We start from the raw sequence: 27260 nt of genomic DNA, 5'->3' as shown, positions 1-27260 counted from the left end.
TTGACAGGTCACTATAAATCTATCTTTAAAAAAAAGAACAGTTTTATTTATATATATAATTCACATTCCATCAAATTCAACCTTTGAAAGTACACAATTTTTTTAGTATACTTACACAGGCAGTCGTGCGACCATCACCACTATCCTGTGAACACTGCCAAATTCTGTGAAGTGGCCATGGAATTGGCAGGTTAATGAAGTGGGGGAATAAAAGTTCAACTGAAGGATGAGAGAAGAGAATGGGAAACAGACATGGACCCCAATACCATAGAAAACTCTTCCAAGCACTTTTGCTGTGAAGGCATGAAAGCTGGAGGGTGATATAAGGTCCAAGGAGGAGTGTTGGTTTTGTCTTAGAAATTCCACGTTTCTATGACAGTGGGAATGATAGGTTGAATTGCACTCCCCAAAATGATACGTTGAAGTCCTAACTCTCCGCCCCTCACCGTGTGACCTTATTTGGAAATTGGGTCATTGTGCCTCATATTTACCAGGGCAGGGATGTATAATTCTCCTGAAGGAAGAGACAGTGCAAGTGTCACCCCCCAGGTTCACATGAATGGAGTGGAGAAGTATAATTCTCCCCATGGAATTACTGTATTTCGAACAATAGTCCAAAGTGCTACAAGGAGTAAAGGCAGAGGATATGAGTACACATGTATTCCTGTTGGCAAATTTAATAGAGGAAAGATAAGGAAGTCCTTGTCCAACTGCTTCAATGTTCAGTTAAGTATGTGGTAATGCCACCATCTGAAGTGAGGCGGAAGGAGGGATTCATGAGTCAGAACTTTGAAGAGAGGCCTGAGCTAAAATTATATATATATTTATAAGTTTTTTAGCTAATGTAGGGGAATTGTAAAACTTTTTATTACAAAAAATTGCAAACTAACAGAAAAGCTTAGAGAATAGCCTAACGAATACCCTTATACTTTCTATCTAAATTTTGTTAGTTCTCGTCTCATCTAAATCAGCCCTCCTGCTTTTTAAAAAATTAATCCTTTAATTTTTCAGAGCAGTTTTGGGTTCACAGCAAAACTGAGGGTAAGATACAGAGGTTTCCCAAATACCTCCTCCCCTCATACATGCACAGCCTCCCCCAATATCAACATCCACCCCACAGTGGTACATGTTACAACTGATGAACCTACATTGACACATCATTATCACCCCAAATCCACAGTTTGTACCAGCGTCCACTCTTGCTGTTGCACATTCTATAGGTATTGTACAGAGTATCTGCGCCACCCTAAAAATCTCAAGATCCTCCTGTTCACCGCGCCCCATCCCTCAGCCTCTGGCAACTACTGATCTTTTTACTGTCCCCATAGTTTGCCTTTTCCAAAATGTCAGATTTGGAATCATACAGCATGTAGCCTTTTCTGACTGGCTTTTTTCACTTAGTAATATGCATTTAAATTTCCTCCTCCTCTTTTTGTGGCTTGATAGCTTATTCTTTTTAGTGCTGAATAGTATTCTATTGTCTGGAAGTGTCACAGTTTATTTCTCCATTTATCCATTGATGGACATTTAGGTTGTTCCCATATCTTAGCTTGCAATATCATGATGTTGCAATGAACATGGAAGTATAAATAGTTCTTTGAGATCCTCATTTCATTTATTTGGGATAAACACCCACAAATGAGAATCTTGGATCCTATGGTAGTTCTACTTCATTTTTTGAGGAACCTCCATATTATTTTCCACAGAGGCTGGACCATTTTATATTTCCGCAAGTTTTCAACATCTTCGCCAACACTTATGTTTGTTTTTTGATAAAAGCCATCTTAGTAGGTAATATTGTGGTTTTCATGTACATTTCTCTGATGTTTAGGGATGCTAAGCAATTTTTCATATACCTGTTGGCCATTCATATGTAGTCTTTGGAGAAATGTCTATTTAAATACTTGTCCATTTTTAATCAGGTTATAAGGTTTTTGTTTGTTTGTTTGTTTTATAAGAGTTCCGTATATATTTTTGGAAATTAACTACTTTTCTGATATTTAGCTTGGAAATATTTTCTCAAATTTTGTAGGTTGTTTTTTCACTGTTTCCGTTGTTATACAGAAACTTTTTAGTGGGCTACAGTCCCACTTGTCCATTTTTGCTTTTATCGACTGTTCTTTTGGTGTCACAACCAAGAAATCATTGCCAAGACCAATATCATGCTTTCCCCCTATATTTTCTTCTAATACGTTTACAGATTAAGGTTTTACATTTAAGTCTTTAATCCTTTTTGAGTTGTTTTTTGTGTATGGATTAAGATAAGGTTCCAATTTCATCCTATTGTACCTGGATATCCAGTTTTTTCAACACTATTTGTTGAAGAGATTCTCTATTCCCCATTGTGTATTACTGACACTCTCAGCTAGTTTCTGTATTTCTCCCAAAGGCAATTAGTTACTTTATTGTCACTGAATCAGTGTCTGTGGGGGGAAGGAGGGTCAGGGCTTCCTAATCAGCCATTTTGTCCATGTCACCTCAGCGTGGTGTATCTTTTAACATCCTTTCACTTTTCGCCGAATTTTGTCTTTATATTTGAAGTGAATTTTTGTAGGCAGCATATAGTCAATCTTGCTTTCATATTTAATTTGATCATTTCTATATTTTAACTGGGGTATATAGACCATTTACATTTAATGTTGACTGTTGATATGGTTAAGTTTAAATTGAACATATTGCTATTTGATTTCCATTTGCCCCATCTGTCCTTTGTTTTCCTCTCCCTCTTTTTCTGCCTTCTTTTGAATGAATTGAATATTCTTTATAATTCTATTTTATTTTCTGTGTTGGCTTATGGCTACAAGTATTTTATGTGATTGCTTTACGGTTTATAGTACACATTATTAAGTTATTGCAATCCATCTTCAAGCAACATTATACCACTTTACACGTAGTGCAAGAACCTTACAATCACACACTTCCATTTCTCCCTCCTGGGCTTTGAGCTATTGCTGTCATGCTCTAATTTTAAATACGTGTAAACTCCAAACTATGTTGTTATTTTTGTTTAAACATTCAATTACCTTTTAAGGAGACTAAAGTAATAAAGAAGTCATATATTTATCCATGCAGCTAGCATTTCTGGTGTTCTTCATTCCTCAGTGTAGATTCTAATTTCTACTTGGTATCATTTTTCTCCTGCTTGAAGTACTTGCTTTAAGATTTCTTGTGGTGCAGGTGTGCTGGAGATAATCTTTTTTAGGTTTTTGTTTTTTTATAATGTCTCTAAATCATTCTATCATCCTTGTTTCTGAAAACTATTTTTGTTGAGATAGTTCTAGGTTGACAGTTTTTCTTTATTATTGCTTTCCAGCAATTTGATTGTGATGTTTCATATTTCTTGTTCTTAGGGTTTATTATGTTCCTTGGCTCTATGGGTTTATGGTTTTCATTTTTGGAAATTTTACCACCAATATTTATTCAGATAATTTTTATGTCCCCTCCTTCCCTCTTCTGGGAACTCCAATTACATAAATATCAGCCTGCTTGCAGTTGTCCCAGAGTACCTTGGTGCTTAAGTTTTTTGTTTGTTTGTTTTTTAATTGAAGTCTAGTTGGTATGTAACATATTAGTGATATCAGTTTCAAGTGTACAATATGGTAATTTCACATTTTTATACCTTACAATGTAATCATCCACTAAGTCTAGTATTCATCTGTCAATTCTGAAAACTTATTACAATATTATGGACTATATTCCCCTTTATCTTTTTACCCAAACCCCTATCCCCCTCCCCTGCTCTGTTCATTTTTTGATTCTTGTTTCTATTCATTTTGGATAGTTCCTACTGATATGTTTTCAGGTTCACTCATCTTTCCTTTTGCAATGTCTAATCTGCTGTTACTCCCAGATGAGGCAAATAGAAACAGAGTACTTTTTTTTTTTATCTCATGTTATCGTTTTTACCTTTGTAAGTTTGATTTTAGTCTTTTTAAAAAATACATGTCTTTTCTAAAGTTTTGGCATATATGAGATATACGAAAGACTATTTTGATGTCTTCTGCTAATTCTAACCTCTGTGTTAGTTCCAGGTTGACTGATTATTTTCTTCATTATGGGTGATGTTTCCTGCCTCTCTGAACGTCTGGTAATCTTTCAATTCGATGTTAGAAACTGAAATTTACTTTTCAGTCTTATACATATTCTTGAGCTTTGTCCTGAGATGTAATTAAGTTACTTAGAAAGAGTTTGATCATTTTGGTTTTTCCTTTTAATACTTTTTTAGATGGTATCAGAGCAGTGCTCACTTTAGGACTAACACCTCAGTGATGTTGCAGGTTAGGTTTCAGATCACCATAATAAAGCAAATATTGTCATAAAGCAAGTCACACAAATGTTTTGGTTTCCCAGTGCACAGAAAAGTTATGTTTACACTGTACTCTAGTCTAGTAGGGTATAATAGCACTATGTCTAAAAGAAAAATGTATATACCTTAATTAAAACATATGTTATTGCCCCAAAATGCTAAAAACCATCATCTGAGCTTTCAACAAGTCGTAATCTTTTTGGTACCAACAGACTTGCTTAGCATGGGGGTGCCAGAAATCTTCAATATGTAAAAAACACAATATCTGCAAAGCACAATAAAGTGGAGTACAGTAACATGAAGTATGCCCGTATTCCCTAATACTGAGGCTAAACCCTTCTGTATATCCTACTCAATACCCTATAAATGGTGAGGTTTTCCAGCTTGGCTGGTGGAAACAGTATTTCTAGCCTTCTGTAGTCTTTGAGCACTGTTACATCTTTTTTGGGGGTGTGGTTCTTTCCCAGGCTTCAGGCAGTTTCCTCATATGCATGACTAGTGAATACTTGAGAGACCCTTTGTAGATCTCCAGAGTTCTCTCTGCGAACAATTTTCTCCTTCCTAGTGCTCTGTCCTGAAAACTCTAGTCACTTGGATCTCCTCGGATCTCGGCTCTGTCTTTTCAACTCAGATAGTTGGCTGGACTCTACCTGTGTTCTCCTTCCTTACATCTGGAAATTCTCTCAAGGCTGTAAATAGGAAGCACTTTGATTTTCCCCATCTCTCAGACATTGTTGTCTTTCGTTGTTTCATGTCTATGGTCTTGAAAAATCATTCTTTTGTATATTTTGTCTAGTTTTTTGAGTTTTAGGTGTGTGTGTGTGTAGGGTAGTGTGGGGCAGGAGCAATAAATCGATCCTTGTTACTCCATCTTGGCTAAAAGCAGAAGTTATGAATTCTTTCTTTTCTTTTCTTTTTTTAACACCTACAGTACCTGGTATTCCTAGGTGGTCTCCCATCCAAGTACTAACCAGGCCCGACCCTGCTTAGCTTCTGAGATCAGTCGAGATTGGGCATGCTCAGGGTGGCAGGGCCGTAGACTAATTATTTCCTTTTAGTAGATGAGTTTCCTAATTTCTACATTTCCTCTAAACTTAATTCAAAGAACGATATTTAAAAATTCAATGATATATTGAGATCTGATAAAATAATTTATTATGAAAAACTATTCTGAATGTAATAGTCTCTTTTGGCCCATTAATGGGGAAATATTAAAAAGGTGGCTTATAATATACAAATTATATAAATCAGACATTTTAGATGGACATTTACTACTCTCTAAATAGTACATTACCATTTGTAATTCTAGGGACATGGTGGAGAGGGGAGGGCAGAGAAAACAATACACCTTAAATAGAAGCATTAACTTCATATAATACAAGTTGAATAACTGGGTTAATGACTTAATGTGTGATTTTTATATCATACTACAGAAATACTAATCAAATACCCAGTAGTCAGGCCAATGCTAAGCAGTATAAGAAAAATTCTCTAAAGAGGTTAAGAGCAGAGTTTCTCAGATTTCACCATATCTAAGAATTAACTGCAGAATTTGTTTGAACAGCAGATTTCTCATGCCAAGTCTCAGATTTTCATTTGGTAGGACTAAGATGGAATCTGGGAACCTGCAAATTATTGACCAATTCAGTGACTCTGACAAGAAGTAAAGAGCTTACTATGGAATTAAGCATTCCCTGATTTCTTATTTGAACTGGGTAAATGAATGATGGATAGGACAGAATGAACATTATTAGGAGAATCAAAGTTGAGGCAAGAACAAGTCAAGGTATTTTATCCCAGCTTAACAGGTTCAAATTAGGAAAGCCCTTCAGTATCAACCTACAAAACCTGGGGATTAGAATCTTGAAATCATCTAAAGTTTTACACTAGGGCAATAATAATATGAGAGTGATTTTTAAAAGGATGTTGGTTTGATGGGATGAACTGGAAAGACGGAAAGCCAGGTAGAAAGTTTAGAATGAGGTGATAAAAATGAGCATCAAGGAGGAGGTACTGACAATAGAAAATAAAATGTTGGAAGATATATCAATAAAAAAGCTGAACTTCCTTTCAGACACCTAAGGATAGGAAGTTAATATTAAATACATTAAAAATATTCATTACAAATAATATTAATAACAGCAACAGCAATAAAAATAATAAGAATAAGATAATCTTCAACAGGTTTCTCAGATGTTTACTTGCATGATTCTTGAAAGTCCATAGGAGCTCAATAGCAGTTTGTGTTGCCTGGAATGATTATTATAAAGAGGTATTAGTATTCTAAATTAAAACTAATTCATCAGTCATTAGAAACTAAAAACGAGCATCTCCCATGGCCTATAAGGCAGATGGAGCAATGTTTGCGTTCTAATAGTATAATTTTATTTATATTTCTTCATTTCCTATTTCAACCAATTCTGACTTATTGTCAAAGATTCATAGTCAAGAAGAATATCTACTTCTCCAAAACTACAAATTAGACATTTAGGTTAAAATACTAAGGTAGGTTAGAGAGAATAATTCCAGTGGAAGGCAGGAAGGAGCATAAATGCCAGACAAGGCTTCAAGAAGATGGAGTTTGAATGGAGCTTGACAGATGAGTGGGGTCTGGACATATGGAAAATAAGAGTATAGAAAGAGGAAAGAAAAGTCATTTTACACAAAAAGCTCAGAAAGAATTTCTTTTATATCAGAAACTGTCAACAAATTTTCACAGTTCATAAAAATGGATAACTGGCTAAATGTTATAAAAGCAAATCCAAAGGAAGATGGTACTTTTATACATTTATTCATTTCTTACCTTCTTTCAATGGGGTTTTGAGAGCAAAATTTTCTTTACTTTCATGAAGAAAAGCCTTTGAAGGATCAAAGTGTTTGATACCTAGCACTTTATTCAATTCCTCCTGAAGTTTTCTCTCGCTTTGTTTTTTTTTAGCAAGCTGAGAGCGGAGTTTTGACACTTCCTATGTAAGAAAAATATAGACAAGAAACAATTACTTACGTTCATGTTGGTGAAATGTGTTACTGGTGTTACTGACAAATTCTAAAGTTGCTCATGCATCAAACCAAATGGCAAAAACCACCACTAGGTACAGGCTTGAAGACTGAATTACAAAATGACTTGGCACAGCTGTGAGAAAGAAAATAATGAGTCATTTACATCTTCTTGCCCCTTTACAGGTACAAGCTGTTTCTGATAAAGTTCATCTCTAACTTAAATGGCAAGATCAACTTCCAAGATGACACATGAGGCTCCACTGACCTGCTTTTTAGAGAAACTAAAATCAGGAAAAGGCAACCATTTAAAGCCTATAAAAATGGTCCTAAGGCAAAATAGCCAATGAGGAAACATCTACTCAAGCAAATCTATAAAAATGTGCTCAAAAAAAAAGGTAGAGGTCCGTGGTCTTTGAACCAAGCCTGCTCCCTCTAGCCTCACTCCCAGCTTAAGAAGGTGGAAACGCCATGCCCGACTGCTGCAGCAAGAACACAGGGCTTCCTCTTCCCTCGGCTCCCACCAGAGGCTTTTCCTTCTAGTAAGAGCAGGACATCAGCATTTCTTGCCCTTAGCTACCTATAGTAATGTGGTTGAGAGATAGAGGATCTTTTCTTTGTTAGAACAGAGGCTCTGCTGGGATGCAGTGGCTCCACCCTTGCCTTGGCTCATGAGGTGATGGTTCCATGCCAGGAGAGGCCAGCTGAGAGAACCTCCCCTTTCCTCCAAGTCTGCAGAGCCCTCAGATCCTAGGGCAGAAGTATCAAAGAAAAATCTGCCATTGTCCCCAACTCCAGCTTCTAGAGCCCTGCCTCAGAGATTTTACCTGGGGGTAGAGTAAGATACAAAGCTTCTAATTTCTTCCCAAAGGAACTGACTTCATTTGAATCAGAGCTTCAAGAAGTTCAAATCGAAGGGTGCTCTAAATGATGGTAGAGGTTGCGGTGCAAAGGAACTAGGCTAAAGTGTAGGTCTTGTAGTTTGTAGGAGAGAACTGGTGAATAAGACAGTTGGGAGGAGCCCTTCTGGAGTCAGAACAAAAATCAATCACTGACCTCAGCCACTATTCCAGCAAAAGAGCCAGAATTTAATGGATTCGTTTGTAGGGAAATTTATGCCCCCAGAGTTTGCTAAAAACAATAGAGCAATAAACTATTAGTCATCTTGCAACTAGGTGAGTTTATCCCGAGGTCAGGGAAAGAGAGGAAGACAGTCCTACTACCAAAACCAGTGTCATCCCAGGGGAACTGTGTACATACTTAAAACTGAACCTCCCTGAACAGCAACACCAGAGGTACAACACTGTTGGCACCAAGGAGGAGAAACAGATTTCATTAAAACAATCCCGAAGCAAATAACAAGATAATAAGAACACACCTGGAAGAGAAGGCAGTAGCTGGAGGTACTACAATATATTATCTAAAATATCCACTTCCCAATGTGTGCAGATAAACAGGAAAGCATGACCCACATATTGGGAAAAAACAAGGGGGCTGAGGGTAGGGAACTGCCTGTGAGAGGAATCAGACATTGTATTTATCCAAGAAGATTTTAAAAAGCCATTATAAATATGTTCACAAACTTAAATGAAATAAAAAAAAAAAAAAAAGTGAGAGGACTTAACTTAGTAGAATTGGAAATAAAAGAGGGGACATTACTACTGATTTTACCAAAAGAAGAAGGATCATAAAGGAATACTATGAATAATTGTATACCAACAAAGCAGATAATTTAAAGAAAATGGACCATTTCCTAGAAAGACACAAACTACTGAAACTCTCAAGAAGAAACAGTCTATCTGAATAGACTTATAAGAAGTAAAGCAATTGAATTAATAATCAAAAGCTATCTACAAAGAAAAGTTCAGGGCATGATGGCACCACACATTCAATGAAGAATTAAAACCAATTATTCACAAACTATTCCAAAAAATAAAAAGGATAAAACACTTTAGAACTCATTTTATGAGGTCAGTATTCCCTCATACCAAAATCAGACAAAGATATTACATGAAACCTGCAGGCCGGTATCTGCTGGGAATATGAATAAAAATATGGATAAAAATAAAAATCTCCAGCAAATACTAGTAAAGTGAATCCAGCAACATCTAAAATGAATTATACACCATGACCACAAGAAATTTATCAGGAATGCAAGGTTGCTTTAACATCCAAAACCCAATTAATGTAAGAAATAATATCAACAAAATTAAAGGAAAAAAAACACCATCTCAAAAGAAACAGAAAAGGCATTTGACAAAATTTAATACTTTTTCATGATTAAAACACTCAAAAAACTAGGAATAGAAGGAAACTTCCTCAACTTGATAAAGAGCATATCTGATAAAATCACAGCTAATATCATGCTCAATGATGGAAATCTGAATGCTTTCCCCCAAATCAAGAATAAAACAAAGATGTCCACTCAAACCATGGCTGATGGTTTTAGCCACAGAACTTAGGCAAGAAAAATAAAGCAAAGGCATTCAGATTAGAAAAGAAGTTAAAACAATCAATTTACAGATAATCCTCTATACAGAAAATCCTAATGAAACCACTAAAAAACTATTACAACTAATAAACCAGTTCAGCAAGGTTGCAGGAGAAAAGATCAGTATAAAAAAATCAATAGTATTTCTATATACTTGCAGTGAATCCTCCAAAAATAAAATTAAGAAAACTATTTCTTTTACAATAACATCAAAAAGGATAAAATACTTAGGAATAGATTTAGCAAAAGACGGGCAAAATTTATACTCTGAAAACTAAAAGTCATTGTTGAAAGAAATTAAAGATCTAGATAATTGCAAAAAACATCCAGGTTCATAGATATAAATACTTAACATACTTAAGATGGCAATATGCCCCAAACTGATTCGATATAATTCTCATCGGAATCTCAGATGACTTCTTTGTAGAAATTAAAAAAGCTGATTCTAGAATTAATATGGAAATACAAGGGACCCAGGATAGCCAAAACAATCTTGAAAAAGAACAAAGTAGGATGACTCATGCTTCCTGGTTTTAAAAGGTACAATAAACCAATAGTAATTTAGATAGTGTGGTAGCACAAGAATAGATATATAAACTAACGAAATACATTTGAGAGTCTAGAAATAAACCCTTACATGTATGGTCAACTGATTTCCAACAAGAGTGCTAAGACCATTCGCTGGAAGAAAGAACAGGCTGGCCACTCAGCAAACAGTGTGGGAACAACTAGGTATCTCCATGCTAAAGAATGAAATTGGAACCTTACCTCACACTGTAGACAAGAATGAACTTAAAATGGATACACCCAAAGATAAGAGCTAAAACTATAAAAGTCTTGGGAGAAACATAGGGGTAATCTTCACGACCTTGGATTTGGTGAAGAGCTGTTAGACACCAAAGAATAAGCAACAAAGGAAAAAACAGATACATTAGACCATCAAATTTTGGGCTTCAAAGAACATTATCAAGAAAGTGAAAAGACAGTGCACAGAATAGGAGGAAATACTTTGAAATAATACATCTGATAAGGGACTAGAATACAGAATATATAAGGAACTCTCACTATTCATTAAAAACAAATAATCCAATTAAAAAACGGACAACGGATCTCAATAAACATTTCCCCCAGGAAGATAAACAAATGGTCAATAAGCACACAGAAAAATGCTCAACATTATTAGTCATCCAAGAAATGTAAGTCAAAACCACAGTTAGGTATCATTTCACACACACTAGGATGGCTAGAATCAAAAAGATAGATAATGACAAGCGTTTAGGATGTGGAGAAATTGGAACCCTTATCCATTGCTGCTGGGATGTAGAATGATATAGCCATTTTGGGGAACGGTCCAACAGTTCCTCAAATGATTAAGCACAGAGTTACCACCCAACCCAACAATTTCACTCCTATGTATAACCCAAGAGAAACAAAAACATACATCCACGCAAAAACTCATCCATGAATGTTTATAGTAGTATTATTCATAACAGTCCAAAGGTGGAAACAACCCAAATGTCCATCAACTAACAAATGAATAAATAAAATATGGCATATCCACACAATGAAATATTATCAGGTCTTAAAAAAGAATGAAGTACTAATATATGCCATAACACGGATGAATCCTGTAAACATGCTGAATGAAAAGAAGCCAGTTACAAAAGACCACATATTATTTGACTCCACAAATAAGAAATGTCCAGAATCGAGAAATTTATAGAGACAGAAAGTAGATTAGTGGTGGGAGGAGTAAATGAGGAGATAGGGAGATGAGCGCTAAAGGGTAAGAGGTTTCACTTTGAGATGATTAAAATACTCTAGAATGAACTGTGGTGGCAGTTTGCACCCATGTGTGAACACACTAAAAACCACTGAGTTGTTCATGTCAAATGAGTGAATTGTATGGTATGTGAATTATATCTTAATAAAGCTATTAAAAAACGTAAATGTCTATTTTTGAACATTGCTTATCTTTATAGTATTTATTTACGTCAAAAACTTTGCTATTTTGCAAATAGAAAGGGATGTGTAAAGCTTTATGAATTCTTCCAATTATACTAGTAATTTACTATATATTAATGAAGTAGTTGGAAAACCTGAGTACCTTACTATCCATCTGGTCAATACTCTAAAATAAATTTCAATTCTCAAATGAATTTTCCTCTTTAAACTGCTACTTTTTTTCTGATGCCAAAGTCCTTAAATGTTATAGTTAAAATAAAAAAATAAACCACCCCAATATCTTCAGCAAAACTGTGTTATTTTACACACCGACTTGAGCTGGCTATTTTCATCTTTCAGTTTCACAACATGCTTGATTTTTTGCTTTAGATTCTGATGACCCAATAATTTAGCATATGAATCTCTTAGTTTATTTAGCTGTTCCTGAGCTGCACCATGTTCATTCAACAAAGCTTGTTTCTCTGCTTCAAATGCATCCAGTTGTAGCTGAAAAATATTTTTTTATATAAAGTTAAAACCTGAAAATGTTAAATATATAAAACTATAAAGAAAACAAAAGTAAAAAGAAACTAAAAAATAAAAATAATATATGCTGACATATTCTCAGAGCTCTCTGTAAACTCTCTGTTAAGACTCTTTTAAAAAACCTTTGTTTTTCATCTCACAGACCATAAAAACAGGGAAAGAAACAAAGTAAGAAGGCCAGCTAGTCAGCCAAATCTGTTATCAGTTGGATCACATCATAATCAATACTGTCCTCCTACTCTTTAAGTCCCAAGATTAACATTTATCCTTTTTCTTTTAAGATCAGTATATTAATCTGATACACTGAGAAAGATCATAACAATATAACAAATTTGAACAGATTAATTATCAAAAGAGCCTTCTAAGCTATTAACTTTAAGTCTCTTATTAGAAGGTATGTTTCGCCTATAAAGGCTATATTAAAAATGTATGCATAATAATTAAATAAAATTTCTAAGCCCTCTTTAATAGGAAGTTAAATTGGCACTGTGAATGCACAGCAAAATGCTTTCACAGGAAAATCAAGTCACTGTCATAACTGTGATGCAGAACAAAGTAAATTCCTAAAAGAAACACAAGAGGGTTTAGCCTAATTGACAAACCTGAAAAGGTTTTGTTTTATTATATAGTTCTTCATAAAGGAGACGCCACTTATTCATTTCCTCAGTTAATTGTGCCACTGAATTTTCTTTTCCAGCTTTTCTGTAAAGAAAAAATTAAATTAAAAGACAGTGTATTAGAAAAAAATGACTGTAGTACATGGCACTCAAAACCTAGATTACCTTGCTTCTTCCTCTTCCAGCTGCTTCTTGAAGTCTTCACCTTGTTGCTTGAGTTGGTTCTCCAAATCAGTTATTTTTTTAAGAGAAGAAACTGTGATTTCTTTAATTTCTGCTTCTTTAAGTGTTGATTTGGTCTGCAGATCTAGAAGCATCCTTGAGTTTGAGAGAGAAGGGTCCACTAAATATTTTACTGTTATTTTAATTACTTTCCTCTTCTTCCTTCCTTCCTTCCTTCACTTCCCTCCTCCCTCCCTCAGCGCCATTGTACACTCTCTCATCCTTCGACTACACCATTATTCCCTCTATCCCTCAGCTTCCCTTCTTCCTTCCCTCCTCCCTCCCTCCTCCCTCCCTCCTCCTCCTCCTCCTTCAGCTTCCTTCAGCCCTACATTTCATTATTCCTTCCTTCCTTCCTTCCTTCCTTCCTTCCTTCCTTCCTTCCTTCTTTCTTTCCTTCTTTCATTCCTTCTTTCTTAATCTAAGGACTTCTTTGATTGTACTCTTTTAAGTGAGTAAATTCTAAATTTGCAATTTAAGATCATCCAAAGCAAGCCAGTGACCTACAATTCTCTATGTATCACTTAGTAGCTAGCTATCCCTGTGTATCACTTAGAAGCTGGCTTTCAACAACATTGAAAATCACTGTGATTGTAAGGCCATGAGTATGCGAAGATTTTCTTTCCACTACATACCTTGCATATTCTTGATTTGAGCTCTCAGTTGCAAATATTTGATGCTGAATATCCTCTGCACTTTTCTCAGCCTCAGTCACTTTTTCCTTAAGCGATGTGTTCTCCAGCTTAAGGTCTTCTATTTCACTAGCTGATAATGCTTTATAGCTTATTAAAAAGAAAAAAAAAAGTTAAAGAATTTTTTAACTATTGTACACATGACAAATACATGGTTGATAAATTCATATTTTATAAACTCAGGTAAAACAAAAGCTTAGTATCTATTTATGCATTTATACAGGTAAGAATTCAGTGTTCTGAGGTCAGTACTAATGAACTTATATGGCATATGCTGCTCACTCAAAGAAAAAAAATCAAGTACCTACTATGTGTATAAAGTATACATGCAGAGATGAAAAAAAAAAAAACTACCAAACATAAAAATTTTCCAAAACAAAAAATTCAACAATTTCCGAACTTACTGTCAGAGTTTATGGTGTGAGTGGAAAATAGGGAGATGCCTCTCTGGGTTTTTATTAAAAAACAAACAAACAAACAAAAAAACCTGGAAAATAAGTATATAATTAAAACTAATAGAACAGTATATATAATTAAAACTAATACATTTTGGTTGGGTCTCCTGTTCTATTAGCTTTAATTATATATACTTATAATTAAGTATATAAGGCCTTTCTGAAGAATTCATAGTTAAAAGCTGAGACATGATGGATAAGGAGGATCTAGCTAGGCAGTTAGAGGAAAGTACTTCAGAGAGAAAAGATGCACACAGGCTCAGATGGAGGTAGAGTACGTGCATTAAGAGATGAGACTGGAGCCTAATGAACAAAGAAGCAGGAGCAGAAGCTAGAGAGGCTGGAGGACAGTATTCGCCTTAGAGCACAAAGGGTTTACTTGGGGTCTCTAAGTTACTGTGTGGTTACTCCAGAGATCTGTAGAGAATGGATTGGGGAAGCGGCAGGAATGCAAAATTAGAAGATGAACTACAAGACAATTATTTATCAGTCCAGGTGAGTAATAAAGTAGGCTTAGACTAAGGAGGTGGCCATGGAAAGATATGAGATATTTTTGGAGACAGAACTTTAAAATTCCTGAAATGAATTAGATGTTGGAAAAAAAGGAGGAAAAAATGATCAAAGTTGACTCTAATATTTATGGAATGAGAAGCTAGGAAGATGCTGCTGACTGAGATAAAGAATAAGAGACTAGAAGTAGAAAGAGATAGAAGGAAGATCAAGAGTTGTTTAGACAAGTTAATATTAGATGATAGTGAGATATATACTTGATGTCAGGTAGGCAGTTGGATATAAGTACAAGAGCTGTAAAGAGAGGTGTAGTTTAAAGAAATAAATTTTAATGCTCTTAGCATACTGATGGTGAATGAAGTCATAGAATGGCTAAAAACCTCCTAAGGCACTATTTTTCAAAGTGGCGAAAAGGAGAATCCTTTTACAGGGTTGAAACAAGAACTAAAAATTTTATATATGTACACACAAATATATACATATATATTTATATACTCTGACATAAAATTATAATTAAATATCTACATACAAATATTCTATGTGAATATATACATGACCTATAGGTTGTAATATATCACATGCAGGAACAGATCAGTAGGGAAGGAAGGTACTGTCCAATGAATAGACACTAGGCAATTAATTATCCATATGGAAAAACGAAAATAAATTTGATCCCTATGTCACTATGCACAGATACAAATCAGTTTCAGGTGAAAAAGTGAAAAGTAAAACTTTGAAACTTTTAGAAGAGAAATAGGTGAATGTCTTTATGTTCTTGGGACAGAGTTTTTAAATGAGATGCAACAGTGTTCACATAATCTATAAATTTAACCACATTAAAATAAAAGGTATACTATTATATATCTAAATACCTATTTATGGTTGGTCATTATGGAATTTAGAGTGATATCAGTAATTTTATTTGCATGATTGATTTGTTCACAATTTTCGCTAGTTAGCGAAATTTTCCCCTCCCTGTTCTCACTATGCTTGAGGGTGCAGTCTCCCGATAAAAATACCTTTCAAACTGAGCAGTAACTTCTCCAAGGTTTTGCACCATACTATTACACCTTTCTTGCAAAAGCAGGGTGGCCTGAGAGTGAGTAGCATTACTTTTCTCCAGTTCAGCTTCTTTCCTTAAAAAAAAAAAAAAAAAAAAAATTAATTTTCAAAAAGGAACAACTAAAATATAAAACTGCTAACTATAAATCATCACCTTAAGAAAGAGATTATTATTTACCTTTGACACTGGGTGTCAAAAGTGAATCCCAAATTTTCATGTATACAATAGCAACTGGATAGTTTAGATCCATAATTATGGCCTACATCTAATATCATGTTTATTTATGTGTGGCTTCATCTGATCTTTCTTTGCTCTTATTTTACTTTTGTTTTCATCTTTATTTACTTGTTTCTAAATTTCTCTTTTCTTATCATATGTATTTATGTAGGTACTTTAAACCTTTTTTGGAAGAAAGGGTGAAAAGACTCAAACAGAATCTCAGAAGCAGCAGCCAAGACTAAGGAATGTGAAAGATTACCAGTTAAAATATTCTTGGACCAAATGAAATTTAATTTTCTGCATGTAGACACTGAAGAAATACTAAGCACAGTTAAGAACACTTCATTTTAAAAGTCCTTTTGAAAAAAATTACAGGAATATGTAGATTTACTTTGATTATATCAATAACCCACATAATAGATTTTTATTCAAAGACTGAACAACTTATTTAGTAGATTATTTTGTATAGACAGGATGGCTTTTAAGTCATCTTTACAAATATATACTACAAATCTCAGAGATTTTAAAAAATAATAGTATATATCATCTAAATGGTGATATAACATTTTAGATAAGCACATGAGCCTATGAGATTTTTTAAAAACATGTGAAACTAAAAACTATAAATGAGAAGGATTATTCACTTACAGAATAAGTTTGACACTGGGACAAGATAAACAACTGGTCAAATTCATTCTGTAATGAGTATGGGATTTAAAAAATAAACACACTGTAGCTAAAAGCAATCACTTAGTACTAAAAGATTTATAATATTCTCTTGCCTGCCCCCTAGAGGAATCACTTTCAACTCTCAGTTTTTCTCTTCAGCCTAAAATTTCCATACTGGAAGAGACCATAGAAACCATCTCATAAAACTCCTTTTTATCTAATGAAACAGAAAATTAAATTGCTTAAGACGGTCTTGCTCAAAATCATATAACTAGTTAACAGACCTGGTAGTAAAATCCTTACCTCCTGACCTCTGGACCCAGTTCTTTGAGTTAGAATAAATGAATTTCAACTATTTTTTTTTGAAACTGACATCTACTCATCTTCTCACAGCCTATTCCCTGAGACTGGCTGCAATATAGAACAATCCCCCTTATATCTGGTACTTCTACCCAAAAAGCAGGCATAAATAAAACCTTGGTAATCTTTTTATTTATTTCTTTTTAATCACTAATCACTAAAAGAAAAAAAGAAAAGAGATTAATAACAAAAGTATCTGACAAGAGATAAAAATACAGTTGTGAGACATATCTCACATCTAGACCATGGTTCCTTGCTAGAAATTTTTTTTAGTAATAAAATCTCAAGGATTCAAATAATTATTTTATTTGTAATTTGAACCCAATAGTCAACCTAGATATTTAAACTTAAGTAAATGTAGTGGAGGACACATGTGATAAAAAGAATATGAAACTCAGGTTAAAAAAAAAGGATAAGATCTCAGTCTTTCTACTTTTAACGATAGTTATTTTTAATGTTTCTCAGTTGTTTTTTTCTCATTTTGCTTTTTCATTGTTACTTCTGAAGTATTTGTGCTCCCCCCAAAAATGTGATTAAAGGCATATACTACATAAACTGATGTACATATAGTCAAAAATGGAAATATTTTTTATTAAAGGATGGGATTCTTAGTTTTTTTGGATTTCTTAAAATTCTGTTATTGCTGTAAAGCTAATGTCCAATAATTTCTAGAAAACATAAGAGTAGTCACAGAAACCCAAAATTTTTGGCATTTTTAAATTAAAACTTTTTCATTAAACTTTGGTCTTAAAGAAATGGCATGGCTTCTGACTTTGGCTGTCATACTTTTTTGTGTGTATATGCTATGCATGTGCTTTCCCTCTATGTATTTATTTCTTACTTGTAAAATAATTCCAACCTCACCCACTTGCATGATTGATAAGAGAATCCTGAGAGAATGTACTAGAAAATACTTGGTAAAATATGAAGTCAAATGTTAATATGAGGTCCTATTAATACAAACTCTTTTAGCTTTTCTTCTAGAAGTTTCAGTTCTTCAGCTCTAGCTTTCGTTTCCTCTTCCAGTTGCTTGACCAGCTTTTCAGCCTGTTCCTCCTTTTCCTGTAATTTATCTAGCTCATCCAGAGCTTGCTTTAATTCTTCCTCAAAGAGATTCCTCTCTTTAATCATTGCCTCTTGAAAAGAACAGAGCTTCTGCTGAAGACTAGAAGATAATTCCTATATCCAAATATAAAACCATATAGTCAGAAATGGAAATATTTTCTATTAAAGGATGGGATTCTTAGTTTTCAAAAGTTTTTTATAACTTAATAATTTGTGAGGTTTTATTAAAGACAGAAAAGAAAAACAGATAAAAAAAGAAATACAGATAATGAAGTATGAACACTAAATTCAATAACCTCAAGAAAATTTGAAAAAATATAAAAATATAAAGATATATACATATTTTTGTTGAGATCATATCCTATACCTTGTTATCATTGTGGTAAACATTATTTCAATCTGTTTTCTATGCAACACACATACACAAAAACACACGTCTTATAAAACTAAAATCATATTCTACAACTGGTTTTTATCATATATTTTTTCTCATACAATATATAAAAAGAACTATGATTCCAATGTTATATAAACTATTTTAAAGTTAGATGAGTAAATACCAATAAATAAAGTTAATTACCATTGTAAAAAAAACTCTAACATTATAAAGTGAAAATTGCCTTTGACGATACCATATCCCAATCTTAATTTTCCCATTCCAGAGATAACCATTATATAGGTGTGTATATATATAATATATATATATATATATAATTTATATACACACACACACACACACATATACATGTATTTTTTAATATAATATATACTGTGTATGTAAAGGTCATTAAAAAATCATAAAAATAGTTTTTGAGATCTTTTCAAGTCAGTATATATAGATCTAATTAATTCCTTTACTCGTCACTGGTTGCTCAACAATATAATATTTCACGTCAATGCATGTGAGTACCTGCTTGCCCAACTCTCAACAACGGTTTTTCACCAAATGTTTAAATCTGTGCCAATCTTATAAGTGGAAAAAAAAGCATTTCTATTTCTTTGTTTACTACTAAGGTAGAGCATCCATTAATGTTTATGGGCCATCTAAATTTCTACTTTTAAAATTTTCTATTTCCATCCTATGTTCATTTTTTTTTTTCTCATTGATATGTAAAATGTTCTTTATGTAACCTGGACTTTAAAACTCATGTACTGAGACTCTCTTCTACAACAGAATTGTAAATGCTTATGTAGTAATCTAAAATAAGAATGCGCTGGGAAAGGTTTTTAAACAATTTCCTTATTTTGCCTCCTCCATTCTTTGTAATTTTTTCACATTATTGATAACCCTGTGGTGAACATCATTGTAGATAAATCTGCAGCACAGCCATGATTATCTCCTCAGGATAAGATTCTAAAAATAGAACTGTTGGATGAAAAGATTTATACAATTTAAAGGTTTTCTGATCAAGGAGACATGTATGATAAAAACAAGCACTAGTTTTATTTGATATTATAGTGAACTACCTTCTCTTGCTGCAGAAATAAATCAATCTGCAATTCTTTTTGTTGCAGCTTTTCGTGTTCTTGTTTTTCAAGAATAAACTTTTGCTTTAAGTTTTGCATTTCAGAATTTAGATTTTCTTCCCGTTCTCTACCTTTGTTGATGAGATCTTCTATAAAAAGGAAACATTAATGATGCTATAATTAGGTACTAATATTAACTTTGAAAAACTCATAATCCCATAATATTTCATTATAGATATGACTTTTAGCATGTTAACAGAGACCAAGTATTTTCAAAGGGGGAAAACGAAAACTCTGAAGTTTGTATCATTACTATATATGTCATATAATAAACATCCTAAACCAATTTCCATGTTTCCACCAATTTTAAATGGCCACCAAATGGGGAAGTTAAGAACTGGACAACTGTACATATTTTAATCAAGACAAGCAATATATTGAAATAAACAGGGAATGAACATTATAAAAGACAATAATTCTCCCATATAAAACAGAATTACTTTTGCTGTTGTTTATATAATTATTTTAAAACGTTATTTTAACATAGCTGTGCTTTTCTTAAATATTGTACGTAGTACTCATCTAAAGAAAGTAATACTATAAACACTAGAATACCTTTTTCTTTTTCAAGCAGGTGACATTTAGCATTCAGGTCTTCTACTTGTTTAGACAATATAACATTTTCTTCAAGAGATTGCTTAAGGCTTAAAACTTCGTGATTCTTCTCTTTCAAATTTTCTTCTAACTGGGCAATATCTAGCTTGTATTTTTCCACTTGATCTGCTGTATAACTGCATTAAAACAAATTATTTTGAAGAGCACATCTATTTAAGCATAGGGAAAATTAACTGAAAAGAGATGAAAATGATGTGTTCATATTTATCGCACTTCAACAAAACAAGGTCCAATTTCAAACTACTATTCATGTTACCTTATTTCTTCGATGTATTCTAAGAGTTTTTCTGTTTCGGATTTTTCATCAATCTTTTCTTTCTCTATCGAAACACTAAAAAAAAGTTACATATATTAATGCACACAATAATCACACATAATGCTTACTCTGTACCAGATACTGTTGTTTCAGGCAGGCTGACTTGAGTACAAACTCTTAACCAGTCATTTATGTGACTTCTTAAGTTAACAATTTCATATATGCAAATAAGAGACTCAAGTTTTTTTTTTTTAAGTGAGAAAACTTTCCAAATATACTGATAAAAGGACTATGATGATGAGAGTCATTATCAACAACACTCCAAGTGTTAGAAATGATCTTTTTTTTTTTGGCTTTCCCGGGTTCCCCGCCAATGACATATACAAAATAGCATTTTGTATGCCATAAAGCCTTTGTTTCAGGCTTCCTCATATTCAGTTACTTATGTGTTTACCTCCTCCAAACACCTCAATTTAAGAAATGGGCAAGAGATTTAAATACACACTGTACAAAAGGCTATATATGAATGGTTAATAAGCACATACAAATATGCTCAACATTAATAGCAATACATTAAATTCACAAATGAGATACTACTTCTCACCTACTAGAAGGGCTAAAATCAGACTGACAACATTAAATATTGGTGAGAATGCGGAACAACTGGAAGTATCATACACTGCTAAGAAGGTAGGGAAAATGGCACATCTATTTTGAGTTCTTGAAAATGTTATGCACATACTACCCTATGACCCAGGAATTCCACTCCTGGATATTTACTCAAGAGAAATAAAAACATATGTCCAAAAAAGGCATACACAGCAGTCTTATTCATAATAGTTTGAAATTAGAAATCCAAATATTGAGCAACAGGAGAACAGTAAACAAATGAGGTACATTCATATACTGAAATGCTACTCAGAAATTAAAAGGAATGAATTATGATGCACACAACAGTATGAATGAATCTCAAAAAATTATGTTCAACAAAAGAAGCCACACACACACACACACACACACAAACATGTGCGTGTGCACACACATGCACACACACATTACGTACACACAAATACCATGATAAATGTCCCACAAAAAGCCAGACGAATTTATGATGATGGAAGTCAAAAAGTGGTTTCAGGATGAGAGCCACTGCAAGTGGAAGAGCAGGAAGAGGCACAAAGGAACTTTCTGAGGGGAAAGCAATGTTCTTTATCATGTTTGGGTGGTGGTTAATTAGGTATATACAATTATCAGAAGTCATCAGACTGAATACTTGTGATCTGTGCATTTTATTGCATGCAAATTACAGCTCAGTAATTAAAGGCTAGGATTGTGCATTAACCACAACCTCCTATACCAGTGTTTCTCAGTTTTGGTCAGTTCTACCACCTCCATAAGCCCATACTATTAGAAAGATTATGAGGCCTTTCCTCATCACTGATACAGAAGATGTACAAAAGTAATAATATTCATACGTCTTTTCAGCATAAGATATTTGGGAATGATTAAGTCTCAATTGTCACTTCTGAAAAGAAATAGGGCAATTAGAGGAAGGCAATGAGATAAGTACTGAGGAAAGGTTAAAGTCTCAACAGACAACAGCGAGGTGTGAGAGGTACATCAAGAACTGGTGACATGTAACACTATCTCTTTCCTTTCAGTCACTCACAGTTTCCCCTCAAGTTGTGCTATTTTCCCCTGAGACTCTTCCAGATTCTTCTGGGTGACCTGCAGTTTCACCTCCACGCCTTGCTGTTTAGCCATCACACTCTACACACAACAGAAATATGTTTTAGGAAATAAAAAATTGTTCAAATCCACAGATCCAGACACAGCAAACTAGCAAAGGTATCACTCACCCTCATTTTAGTTTCCCTTTTGTTTCTAAGTTTCATCAACTCAAGGCTCAGAATTCTCATATTCTTCTGGTTACCATCTTCAGAAAACTAAGTACGACAAACACGTAAAAGATTCAGAAATATTTTCTAAGTCATATATAGAAATCACTTAAATGTTGGTCATTCTACCAATTGTTGGGACTATTATTTGCCTATTATTCCTCTGGTAGAGAAAATGGCCTTTGAACAATGCCAGGGTTACTGATTTTATACTAGTATTGTTCTCGTCCCTCCTTTTTCTTAATGTGACTTTCTGGTTTATTTTTGAAAGTAGCTTGGGTGGTCACTTATCTCTATATGCTAGAAAGTACATCTCAAGGCTCTAAAACAAGCTTCTTAGAAAAGATTTCGTAAAGGGTGTTTACTTAACAAAACGCATCTGAATTCCCTGGTCTGTGAAATATACAGACTACAGGATTCATCCCAGGCCAGTGAAATCAGATTTTCCAGGGCTGGGCCCAGGAATCTACTCCATTCCTCATGCTTGAATCTCATGCACTCTAACTCCCTTTGTAAGCAAAGAGCCCAACACATTAACAGGAAGTGAATAAATGACTCTTATTAAACTGAACAGTGACTTACAGCCTCCTTTTACTTCTGTAAAAAGCAAGATGACGATGTTGTCCTTTGATATCTATTAGTATATTAATACTGACAAACACAATTTATTGAACACATTTCTTCTTCAAAGTTATTCATTCCCCACTTCATTCCCAAAAAGATTTGAAATGAGAAGCTGATATAATGCTATTATTTATTTCAGAGAAAGATCTTTAAAGTGACTTCTAGATGTAAATTCTGCAGCTTTTGTTAATGGCCTTATTATGGGGTTACTTTGAAGGAGGGTGAAAAAATGTCAGACATTAAAATAAAAAACAACTTATTTGTTTATAAGTTCTTATGTATTAGGCACCATAGTAAGAAAGATACAATAATAATTCCTGTTGAAAGCAGCTTAATATTTAAGGTATATTTAGTAAAGGAAAAAAACTAAACCAAAGCCTAAAATTCCCAAACAACTAGTATAAGAGAAAAAAAAACACATTTATTATTTATTCAATTATAAATGTTATTATGAGGTTCAAATACCTTAGATTTTAGTAGCTCATTGGTCCTGGATAGTTCAGTAAGCTGTTTTTCCAGTGTCGTGTTACTTGCTGAGAGAGACGTTTTTTCTCTCACAGCAGCACTTAGCTTTGCTTCCACCTTTTCCAACTCAGCTTCCAGATCCTGTATCCGCTTGTCCTGAGCACCACGTTCCTGTACAAGGGCACGAATCTGGAGGATGGAAACAATGTGATAAATGATACAATGCCAAAGTAACTAGCTGCTACTGATAATTGAAACATTGAAGTCCCAGAAAAATCTGATAGCGACATGATGCTTTTAGATATTCTAATTTAATTAGCTGTTTAATCAATCATATTTACTTTATGATACATCTTAAAAATCTGTAAGCATTTTAAGAATGCGGGATTTTAATTGCCATAAACTATTCAGTGTAATTAAACTTTTAAATCACTTTTAAAGTATTTCTACCTATAAGAGCCCTTATTTTCTCTAGTTCTAATTATATGAAATCAAATTACAGCTTAAAATGCTAAATATCTTTAAGAAGGTAGAACTAGAATTCTTGGTAGGAGGCCGTGGGCATCAGCAAGCCATCATATCTGCTGCAATTACTAGATAAAAACAAAACCACATATTTGTCAACAGAAAATGTGGAAGCCAGAAGACAATGAAATAACATGTTTAAAATGTAGCGGGGTGGATAAAGGGGATCAAATATATGGTAGTTGAAGGGAACTGGACTTTGGGTGGTGAACACACAATAGAATATACGGATGTCAAATGATAATGTACACCTGAAAATTATATGATTGTATTAACCAATGTTACTCCAATAAACTTAATAAATAATAATAATAACAATAAAATAAAATGTAGGAGGAAAACCTGTCAATATAAATTTCTATTCTCAATAAAAATATACTTCAAATATGAAGGTGACATACAGATGGTTTTGGAGAAGAAAAAAAGCTGAGAGTATTTAGCAATAGTAGGCCTGTGCAACAAGAAACACTAGAGGAAGTTTTCAGGCTGAAGGAGAATGACCCCAGATGTTTACAGGATAGGCACTTTAAATATAAGGAGATAGATAGATTGGCAATAAAGGGATTAAAGAGGAATTATTATGTAAATATTCAACAAAAGAACGCTGGTATGGCTATTTTAAGTACACTTTAAGGCAAAAAGTATTACTAGTGACAAAGAGGCAATTTTATTGTAAAAAGGTCATTTCGAGAGGAAGACATACTCTTAAATTTGTTGTTCACCTAATGTCATAACTTCAAAATATACAAAGGAAAAACTAATAGAATTAAAAAGAGAAATAGACTAATCCACAGTGTTGGAAATTTAAAAGTACCTCTCTCAGTAAATAATAGGCAGAAATAAGTATCAGTACAGATAAAGATTTAAACAAAACTATTTAATCGACCTAAACTACTTGACATATACATATCACTATACCCAACGAGTGCGTATACATTTTTTTCGGTGCACATAAAACATTTACCAAAATGGACTGTTTGCTGGGTATAAAAGTTAAAGAGAGCATAGCTGTATTAAGTAACATGAAAAGTAATTTTTTTTACTCGTACTGACTTTATATTCATATAATCTCAGTATTTTAAGCCAACATTGCTTAATTAAAAATGTATCAAGCCCCACTTACAAATACAGCCATGACCTAGACACTAGAGAACAAACGAGCTTAAAGAATCCCTACCATAAAATTCTCTATGCTTATATTACTGTTATAACCACTGTTTATAGAATAGTTTTATATGGTAGAAAAAAAAAGACACTGAAATTATCTATATCACACTTTTTGTAGCTAAAGAAGCTTAAGTTCCATAAAAAGTGTTTATATACTCAAATACCTACACGGCCAAGTAGATAAAATAGATAAGCAAAGAAGGCCAGGTGAAGACTGGAGAGCGAATGTGGCATCTAAAGGAGGCAGCCCTGCATAGCCCTGGCAGATTTTTACCGTGGAGAGGAATGTGGAAGCAGTGTTGTCAGATCCAATTTTACAACAGAAGTAAAAAATCTGAATTTGTTTTTTATGAAATTTTACTTATAAATATTGATAAATAATTTGAGTTAAAAATAAACAAACAACAAATATTGTTGCACTTAAATAAATAAAATAGAGCTCTATTTTTTTCAAAAATCTCTATTCTAAAAGATTAATTAACTGATGCAAATCACCAGTTCCAATCTTGGCACTGCTACTCACCAGCTCTCTACCTGAGATTCACTTATTATGTCTCTAAGTATTAATCTCTATATCATAGGCATATATCCTCAATAAAATGATAGCCAATATTATTTTAAAAAATCCAAAATGATCAGAGCAATCAAGGCAGAGATTTACAATGTAACCTTGACATATACTTGGTCCTAAGGCAATATTTAACTGTGATCAATAGAAAGTTTTAATATATCAAAAGAATATGTCCACAGGAGAGTCAGTAATAAAACATGGAAAAGAAGATTGCCAGAAAAGCAAAGCTGGCAGTGACCAGCTTAGCCCTGCTTAGAGAAGTAAGTGGGTTTTTTAAGTCAGCTCTTCTCAATAAAGATTTTTGCTATGGTGGAAATGTCCTGTCCAAAATGATAGCCTCTCGCCACATGTGGCTACTGAGCACCTGAACTATGATTAGTGCAACTGAAGAACTGAGTTCTTAAATTTATTTAATTACAATAGCCACATATAGCGAGTAGCTCTAGGTCATTCTATCCTTGAGGAAGGCATATAGTGATGGTGCAGAGGAATGCATCAGGTTAGTATAACTCCATCACAATCCAACTAACCTGATAGGATTTCATGCTTACTAAGCAATTATCTAGATAGTCACTGTTTTAATGTATAGAGTACCATACAAGAAAAGTAAATGTAAATACTTTGTCTACACACAATGTTAGTAAACTAGAAAACTGATTTTTAGTTATCATTTTTTTCATTAAGTAGGTTATCTTGAATCTGTCCTTAGGATGCTAACAACTTGACTTTGCCAACACACCACACGGACAACCAGGCTCTGAAATACGGTATTCAAGCCAAGGAAAAATTACACTGTAGGCACTGGTCTGATGGCATATTTGCCTTACTGTGTGCCTCTGCAAATGCAACAGCATCCCTGTCTCTTAACTCTCTGCAATTCCATTATACAGCACATTTATTTTTCAGTAAGTTGAAAGCATTGCTCACCTCTTTTTCTAGTATCTTCAAATCTTTATCATTCTTTTGAGATTCCTTCTGTTTAAAAGTTAAAGAACAGTGATAATCAAATTTAAGTGGCACAAATATCATAGCCAAATTTGATTTTTAGTTATTAGAAAAGATTAGGGGTTCCAAACAGTTAATTTCTATTGTAAACATTTCCCTGAGTCTATTAAACATTTTGTAGCTGACTTATCTGGTAAATTAAAGAAAGGTTCTTTAAATCTCAAAATATTTCAGGTTTAAGTTCATCCTAATAGAGTAGGATTTTTTTCTAACAAGTCCATTGAAAAGAACGGGTGGCATTTTGTGAATAGTTATTTTATGAATAAAGTTACAGCTTCTTTTTAATGTTAAAATGTAATACGTTTTAAATATTTAATTATACTATCTCAGAAAGAAAAGAATCTTACAAAGAGAAATCAACTTAAACTTAGATACCCAGAGAGAGGGGGAAAAAATGCAAAAAATAAAAACTGAAATAGTACAAGCTCTGATTCTAATCTACTCATTGCCT

General features: G+C 33.6%; 1 protein-coding gene and 1 pseudogene across 3 annotated transcripts in view; both read right to left on the bottom strand.

Moving 5' to 3' along the window:
• Positions 1 to 5228: 5228 nt before the first annotated feature.
• On the bottom strand, positions 5229 to 5347 carry LOC120616831 (uncharacterized; annotated as a pseudogene).
• Positions 5348 to 5441: 94 nt separating this feature from the next.
• The window catches only part of HMMR (hyaluronan mediated motility receptor), a 28114-nt gene continuing 6295 nt past the window's right edge, over positions 5442 to 27260 (bottom strand). The window contains exons 4-18 of one of the 3 annotated variants that reach the window (XM_039877327.1): positions 26732 to 26779; positions 23542 to 23730; positions 22414 to 22500; positions 22224 to 22324; positions 20555 to 20629; positions 20239 to 20414; positions 19624 to 19772; positions 18056 to 18270; positions 15800 to 15916; positions 13759 to 13905; positions 13067 to 13219; positions 12887 to 12986; positions 12069 to 12245; positions 7110 to 7272; positions 5442 to 6556 (exon numbers count right to left, since the gene is read on the bottom strand). In XM_039877327.1, the coding sequence (XP_039733261.1) occupies positions 6537 to 6556; positions 7110 to 7272; positions 12069 to 12245; positions 12887 to 12986; positions 13067 to 13219; positions 13759 to 13905; positions 15800 to 15916; positions 18056 to 18270; positions 19624 to 19772; positions 20239 to 20414; positions 20555 to 20629; positions 22224 to 22324; positions 22414 to 22500; positions 23542 to 23730; positions 26732 to 26779 (1917 nt within the window). In that variant the 3' untranslated portion in view covers positions 5442 to 6536. The remainder of the gene's footprint in view (positions 6557 to 7109; positions 7273 to 12068; positions 12246 to 12886; positions 12987 to 13066; positions 13220 to 13758; positions 13906 to 15799; positions 15917 to 18055; positions 18271 to 19623; positions 19773 to 20238; positions 20415 to 20554; positions 20630 to 22223; positions 22325 to 22413; positions 22501 to 23541; positions 23731 to 26731; positions 26780 to 27260) is intronic. The other 2 variants (XM_039877334.1, XM_039877341.1) reach the window with 2 other exon arrangements.

This window comes from Pteropus medius, unplaced genomic scaffold (assembly GCF_902729225.1).
Source record: "Pteropus medius unplaced genomic scaffold, Ma_sr-lr_union100, whole genome shotgun sequence".
In the NCBI taxonomy this organism is placed as follows: Eukaryota; Metazoa; Chordata; class Mammalia; order Chiroptera; family Pteropodidae; genus Pteropus; species Pteropus medius.
Note: the sequence above shows the minus strand (reverse complement) of the source record. Positions and strands in the feature narration are given on the sequence as shown.